This window comes from Callospermophilus lateralis, chromosome 4 (genome assembly GCF_048772815.1).
Source record: "Callospermophilus lateralis isolate mCalLat2 chromosome 4, mCalLat2.hap1, whole genome shotgun sequence".
Lineage (NCBI taxonomy): Eukaryota > Metazoa > Chordata > Mammalia > Rodentia > Sciuridae > Callospermophilus > Callospermophilus lateralis.
Genome location: NC_135308.1, coordinates 109,492,783 through 109,500,946, shown reverse-complemented (window position 1 = coordinate 109,500,946; position 8,164 = coordinate 109,492,783). Strand labels below are relative to the sequence as shown.

Here is an 8,164-nt window from a genome sequence, read left to right as displayed (position 1 = left end):
TCATTTTGACACAATATACTTGCAACTTTTTGATAATAAAACAATTATTTTTTTTTAGTTCTGGACATTCTAGTGAAGTACTGTGTAATTGATCTCCACCCCTAGCCCCAATAACTTTTGATGAGCCCAAGACCTCCTTGTGGGAAGATAGAATCATTCAGCTCATTGTCAGATTTACAATGGGAAAAATAGTTTTCATTCAGTTTTTTTTGTGTACACAATTTAACATTATTATTTTTCTCCTTTATTCAAATGAATGAATATGCACAATTTTCTGGTCATATCCTTAAAGGCTTGTTTTACCTGTTTATTCCTCAGAGTATAAATGAATGGGTTCAATAAGGGGGCAACTGAGTTATTGAGCACAGCTATTCCTTTATTGAAGGCAACTCCTTCTTTTGCTGAAGGCTTTATGTACATGAAGATGCAGCTTCCATAAGAGAGAGAGATGACAATCATGTGAGAAGAACATGTGGAAAAGGCCTTTTTCCTTTGCTGAGCTGAGGGGATCTTCAGAATGGTCCTGATGATGTTTGTGTAGGAGAGGATCACCAGCACCAGTGTGACTACCAGTGTCAGAAGTGCTAAGATAAATTCAAAGAGTTCCAGTAGACTTGTATCTGAGCAAGATATTTCTACGAGGGGTCCATAGTCACAATAATAATGATTCAGCACATTGGACCCACAGAAATCTAACTGACTGGTCAAGATGATTAGGAAGAAGATGGTCAGGAAGCCACACAGCCAAGAGCAGAGTACTAGTTGGATGCAGACCTTGCTATTCATGATGGTGGTATAATGCAGAGGTTTGCAGATGGCCACATAGCGGTCATAGGACATAGCAGTCAGAAGGTAAAACTCACTGGCCCCAAAGAGAATGGCAAAGAAGTACTGAGTGAAGCAACCAGCAAAGCTGATAGTCTTGATCCCAGTTGAGATGCTGAACAGGAGCCTAGGAGTGAAAGTGGATGTAAAGGAAATTTCCAGGAAGGAGAAATTCCGGAGAAAGAAATACATGGGAGTCTGGAGGTGGGAGTCCAGCAGGGTGAGGATGATGATTGTCAGATTCCCAATGATGCTGAACATGTATGTGAGGAGGAGAAATATGAAAATGATAATCTGAAGCTCTGGGACATCTGATAGGCCCAGAAGGATGAATTCAGTCAAAGAGTGGTTTTTCATTGCTAACTTCTAGTGCCGGTAAGCTGAGAAAGAGAAAAAGGAGTGTTGAGAAGGGGAGCAGAGCTCAGGAATATTGGGCAGAGGTTTAGATTTCCTTGGAAACATGTTCACAGGGAATTCCTCTGTCTAATCTCACCCAAAGAAAATGTCTTTTGGTCTTATTTTTGGCCCTTCACAAAATCTATTTTTCAATTCCCACCTGGAAGTCTTTGTGTTTGGGTTCCTCTTGTCAGTGTAGAATAATGTCCACCTTGGTCTCCTGAATGTTTCATCTGATTTTAATTTTTACCCCTAATTCTCACTTGGCTTTGATATGCTGTCAGATGCATTGAACAATTCTTCTATTATTTTTGTAGGAATGTGTCATCCTTTCTCAGCCTTAATGCTTTGGTGATTTGCTTTACCACAGCCCTCTACAACATATTGGATGCCTGTTCAATCCTTTTGTTCTGATAAAAATTCCCAATATGCTAATGCCAGAGTAAACCACTCTTTTCATAGGTGCTAGATTTCATGCTGGGGAGTAGATAGAGCCCAAGAAAGTTTCAAAATATTGAAATTTGTATGAATCTCTCTTTCCATTTTTAAAATCTAATGGAATAATTATAGCAGCTAGTCAATAATTCTAAGAAGTGTTGTTTTTTAAACTACCTTAAACCTATTGGTACATTGGTGCATGTGTATAATCCCAGAGACTCAGGGATTGAGGCACAAGTATTGCTAGTTTAAGTCTAGCCCAGACAACTGAAATACATTGAAGAATACCAACATGTAGGAAAAGTGTTTATCTGAACTAGGATTCCTTTTTTGCTTTTCAGGGTGCAGGACACAGTTATGATTCTGTAATAGGATATTAGGGAGGATTTTGCCTTATAGACTGTTCAGGGTTTCTTCCAGAGAAGAATCTGCTACAATCAAGGGTCCTTTGGGACATTTATCTTGTGTTGTAATCTTCAAGGAAATTATGGACCCTCAGGGTGCCATCTGAACTGAGTGCTTTTCTGGAACAAAAATTCACAATGGAGGTCCATCCATGTCTTTGTTCCATCATAACCATTGGGATTGAAGGTCCAAGGTCATGCCACCCAATGACTGGGAGACTTGGGCTTCTGCAGAATATCTGTTCACTGGCCTGGTGGACTTTGGACCATTTTTTCTGCTTTATAATTCAAACATTCACATTCATATTGTATAGAAGTTCTAGAACTAGTCCACATAGATTGTTTGGAGACATTCACTGCATCATTGTTTTTAATAGTCAAATCTTACAAGCAATAAAAATTTTACTAATGAATAAATGGCCAAATAAATTATGATCATTTCTTTTGTAGAATAAAATAGGAAATGTCTATGTAGTGCCTTGCATATGGTGATTATAACATATGGCTAGAGAAAGATGTTGCAGCCCATTACACATAGTATGATTTTATCTGGATGTTATACAGTCCAACATCTGGAAGAACACAAAATGGTCAGGAATAGTTATTTTGGAATCACACTGTACAAAAAAAATGGAAAACTTCCCTTTGAACTTCAGCCTTACTTGATGATTTAAAAATTTAAAAACAAGGTCTGGGGTTGTGACTCAGTGGTAGAGCATTTGCCTAGCATGTGTAAGGCACTGGGTTTGATTCTCAGTACCACATAAAAAATGAATAAATAAAGTAATGATATTGTGTCCATCAACAACTAAAAAAATAAAAATATAAACAAAAGTATTAAAAATTCAAAAACAAGCCCAAATGAGATTTTTAAAACAAAAAATTTAAAAAGATTAGTAGAGTTTCAATTCAGATGGGTCTTATAATTCATTACCATGGAAGGACAACATTGATGACCTGTGTACATACTCACTTTTTGACATAGGAAAGACAATGAAAGATTGTTTCTCTGAAGGCTGAGTAGCACGCATCAGGCCTGAGAAGTAGATGTGCATGAAAAGTTGAAATAAAAATTACATGTTTTGTTCCTAATCCTAATGGATGCCCTGTTTGCTCACAAAGCATGTAGGCAGGATTATTGGGTCCTAATTAGACAAGAAGTCATTCTAGTTCTTCCTGCAATTAATCAAATGTTTGCTGCTACCCTTTCTCCATTGTTTCAAATTGGAACTCTTCCTATAATTCCTTGAGACTGGAATTAAAGATCTTATTAAACTCATCAAAGATCGAGGAACTTCCTATTCTTTATAGTCTCATTTTTTCTCTCTTTTAAAAAAGATTTTTAAATTTGTTCTAATTAGTTATATGTGACAGTGAATGCATTTATGCACTTTGATATATTATACATAAACAGGGTATAATTTCTCATTTTACTGATTGTACATGTTGCAGAATCACTTTGATCATGCAGTCATATAAGTACATAAGGTAATAAAGCCTGTTTCATTCTATTATTCTTCCTATCCCCATAACCCTTTACTTTCTCCATTTTGTCTGAAGGTTGGTAATGGACTTCATTGCAATTTTATATCAGATTCAGAGATGCACATTTCATATAGTTTAATCAGCAGAGACCTGGAGGGATAAATTATTGCCCTGGGATCTAGGTCCAGAAGTGTTAATTAGCCAACTGTAAAAAAATTAATATTGGGAATAAACTTTGAACAGGTAGCTAGGGAAGATGTTCCAAACAGACCCAAGAGGAAACTGGCATTGAGCATCACTAAGAGGGTAAATTCTTGTGGGTACTGAAGCAATGAACATGACAAAGTAAAAAATGAAACATGATGATATTCTTGAGCAACTTACCTGAGCTGGGCAGAGTTTTAGCAATATTCATTGTTTTTATCATTTAATTCTTATGCCATTTGGGGCAGTGGTTATTATTGGGCTCTTATAATCAATAAGAAAATCACCTAACCTTTGAGGAATGCCGCAGTCTGGCTGGGCACAATTCAGGAGCCACTTGTCAAAAGAAACGAACTTTATTTTTAGAACCACACACGACAAACAAAACAGCTCCTCAGGAAAAAACCCTCAGAGCCCAACTGCCACCACCGGCTTCCCACAAGTCACACTCACCAACCACCAGCCTCTTCCTCCCACAATCCTCCTGCTCTTGAGGCCGATTGGCTGGGTCGCATGGGTGGAGCCAAAAAAGTCCCCCAATGAGCAGCTCCGTGGTCTGAAGGGGCAGGGAAACAGCCCAATGAGCATCACCGCAGAGGAGCCAATCAGCTAGATGTTGCTGGGGCCACTGTGAGCCAATTATCAGATGGCAGTCTGAAAGTTTGCTGGGGCCCCTTCGGCTGTGGCTCTCAACAAAGTTTGCTGGGGCCCCTTCAGCTGTGGCTCTCAACATCTCCCCCTCTCTGTTTAAACAACAAGCATGTGGCTTAGGGACCGTGCCTGCCTTAGGTTGTCCAATAGTACATATGGTTCTTACCCATTATAGGATGAGCTGACCTCAAGGCGTCAGCCTCCTGTCTTAGGTTGGTACCATTGTAGTTGGATCTTAACCGTCACTGACTACCAGTCCAGTATACAGCCACACCTGTGTAGAGGTCTTTGTACCAGCAGGGGGGTGAGGTTCTTTGCCTCACCTCTGTTGGCCCCGGAGCATTGGGCCCCCTTGTCCATTTTTTGGCAATGGAGCCCGATGCCTTTCTCCACGATATCGTGGATAAACACTTGGTCCTTGTTCATTTTTTGATGATGGAGTACCCTCTATGGTGGTTTGAGAACGGCATTCATTAGCCCAATGTCTCCCTCTACGGCATCGTGGGCAAATACCCGGTATTCTACTCCTTTGATACCTAGTTTTGTTAAACCCTATTTTATTGGGAGAAATTCCAAACACTCCCTTTGCTGCTTTTATTCCTTTGAGTATTAATTGTCCTACAGCCTCAGGATACCTAGTAAGAATAGTGTTAGGAGAATAAGATAATGTATCCATAATAATGGACCTTCTTGCCAAAATACTCCTGTAGGAATATTTTTTGTTGGTAGTACAATAAATAATAAAGGCAAACTTATATCAATTCTATCCAAATGCATATTTTCCATATATGTTTCAATGATTTTTAATGCCTTTCTTGCTTCAGGCATTAACATTGGGGGTGAATTTGGATCTGATGGACCTTTTAGGATATCAAATAAAGGTCCCAACTCTCCTGTTGGTATACCTAGATAAGGCCTTATCCAATTTATGTCTCCTAATAACTTTTGAAAGTCATTAAGTAATTTGAGTGATCTACTCGTATTTGAATTTTTGGTGGATGGACCATGGTTGAGGATAATAGAACTCCTAAATAATTAATTGGAAAATTTAATTGTACTTTATCCATTGCTATCTCTAGATTATAATTTTTTAATAAGTTTGTAAGTGTGGCATAACATTCTAGCAATGTGTTTTTAGCTTTGTGTGCTAATAATACATCATCCATATAGTGAAATATTTGTAGTTCAGGATTTTGATTTCTAAGTGGCTGGATTGCTTTGTTAACATAAATTTGACACATAGTTGGGCTGTTAGCCATCCCTTGAGGGAGTACTTTCCATTCATATCTCTGATCAGGACCTTCATGATTCAGTGCAGGGATAGTAAATGCAAAACGTGGACTATCCTTAGGATGAATTGGAATTGAAAAAAAACAATCTTTAATATCTATAACTAAAACATACCAAGTTTTTGGCAAAGCAGACAATTGAGGAATCCCCGATTGAGCAGGTCCCATAATAACCATCTCATTATTAATGGCTCTTAAATCTTGCAATAATCTCCATTTACCAGATTTCTTTTTGATGACAAAAATGGGAGTATTATGGGGAGATACAGAAGGTTGTATATGTCCTTCCGCTAATTGTTGTTTGACCAGATCATGGGCTGCTTGTATCTTTTCTTTAGTCAGGGGCCACTGAGGGAGGAAATCACCTAACCTTTCTGTGTAGGTTTGCTTCATAGTGGTTTTTGGATGTGGCAGGTAGAAGGTAAATTTCACTGTCTCTCTTCAACATGGGAAGAAATACTGAGTAAAGCAATGAGCAAAGACGACAGTCTTAATATCGGTTGAGATGCTGAATAGCAGCCTTGGGGTAAAAGTAGATATAAAGGAAATTTCCAAAAAAGAGAAATTTTGGGGGAATAAATACACAGGAGTGTGGAGGTGGGTGTCATATTTCCATTGATGCTGAGTATGTAGGTGAGGAAGAGATGTGTAAAAATTACAACCTGGACCTTCAAGGTGTCTGTTGGTCCCAGAGAATGAATTTTGTCAGAAAGTTTTGGCTTTTCATGTTTTGACTTTTTTTGCCTATGAGAAAACAAAGCAATTAGGTCAGTGAAGAACAGAAGAGCTGTGGTACCTTGAGGAGAGGCTACATGTTCATGTTGAATGAGTTGAAGTGTGTTTTTCCTTCAATGTGAGTCGATATTGATTTTCTATTGGGAGGGACTGGTTTTTCACAGGAACTGTTTTCTTAAACTCTCATGTAAGCAGATTTTTTTTCTCTCTGGCTCCCTTTTAGGATTTTCATGTCCTTTCCTAGCCTACCTTCTAAACTAATGCTTAAAGTATTTTCTCCATTTATGTTTGTATTTTCTGTTTGAACATATGTTTCCTTTATTGTTGAGAGCCACAGCTGAAGGGGCCCCAGCAAACTTTCAGACTACCAGCTGATGATTGGCTCACAGTGGCCCCAGCAACATCTAGCTGATTGGCTCCTCTGCGGTGATGCTCATTGGGCTGTTTCCCTGCCCTTTCAGACCACGGAGCTGCTCATTGGGGGACTTTTTTGGCTCCGCCCATGCGACCCAGCCAATCGGCCTCAAGAGCAGGAGGATTGTGGGAGGTGGAGAGGCTGGTGGTTGAGGGAGTGGCTTGTGGGAAGCCAGTGGTGGCAGTTGGGCTCTGAGGGTTTTTTCCTGAGGAGCTGTTTTGTTTGTCGTGTGTGGTTCTAAAAATAAAGTTAGTTTCTTTTGACAAGTGCTGGGAGCCATCAGCCAAGTAGGTATGACAATTTCCTTGCCAGCGTACCCCCATGTTTCTTTAGTGGAAGGACTCATGGAAATAGGACATTTTGCAGCGACATTGCATGTAAGGTGACCTTGCTCAAGGACCAGGGCGGATCCGTGTTTAGGGTGTTCCCGGTTTAGGATAATCTGAGTTTAGGGTGTTCCCCGTTTAGAATAGGGCGTATCCTGCTGCCTGAGTTCCCCTTGAGTTCTCACGGGATTCAGAATATATTTGGGAGACTGAAGCCCAGTGAGTGTGGATTTGGGCAGAGAATGTGGATTTCCCCAGAACATGTTTGTAGAAGGCCGGTGTGAGATAGGGAATAAAGAATTGCTGTTTGAGTCTACAAGCTGTGTGGTGGCTCGTGATTTGTGCCCAGCCAGACTGCGGCAGACAAGTGACTCCTGAATTGTGCCCAGCCAGACTGCAGCACTTTATTTTTAATTTTTAAATGCCTTTTATTAGTTATTCTTAGTTATACATGATAGTATAATCCATTTTGTTAAAATTATACAAGCATGGAATATATCTTATTATAATTAGTACTCCATTCTTGTGGGTGGCATGATGGTGGGATTCACTTAGGCATTTTCATATGTGTACATAGGAATATTATATGAGATTTATTCTACTGTCTTTCCTATTCCTATCTTCCCCTGTTGTCTAATCTACTGAAATTTTCTTCTTCTCTTCCCTTCTTTATTGTGGTTTAGCTTCTACATAATAGTGAAAACATTCAATCTTTGGTGTTTTTTATTTGGAATTGGCATACTTCTTTGCTCTTTAATTATATTTGCTAATTTGGCAGTGATTTATCACTCTCTTGGTGTCAATGGGGGTAGAAATGAGGGTAATTCCCACCTGAGGAGCCTTCAATAGGGAATCAGCTGAACCATTAACACTGCCATAACTTAAGATTTCCCAACTTCCGTTTGAGTTTTTGAATTTATGGGATATCAGAGTTGATATCATAAGACTCTTATGTGTTTGTTTCTGGTGCCTGCTTTCCCTTAGATTCCAATTCTT

The 8,164-nt window shown here is 39.2% G+C and overlaps 1 protein-coding gene across 1 annotated transcript; it reads right to left on the bottom strand.

Moving 5' to 3' along the window:
* Positions 1–231: 231 nt before the first annotated feature.
* On the bottom strand, positions 232–1,182 carry LOC143398499 (olfactory receptor 6C4-like). The gene has a single exon (XM_076855398.1). The coding sequence runs from the start codon at positions 1,180–1,182 to the stop codon at positions 232–234; it is 951 nt and encodes a 316-aa protein (XP_076711513.1).
* Between the last annotated feature and the right edge of the window lie 6,982 nt (positions 1,183–8,164).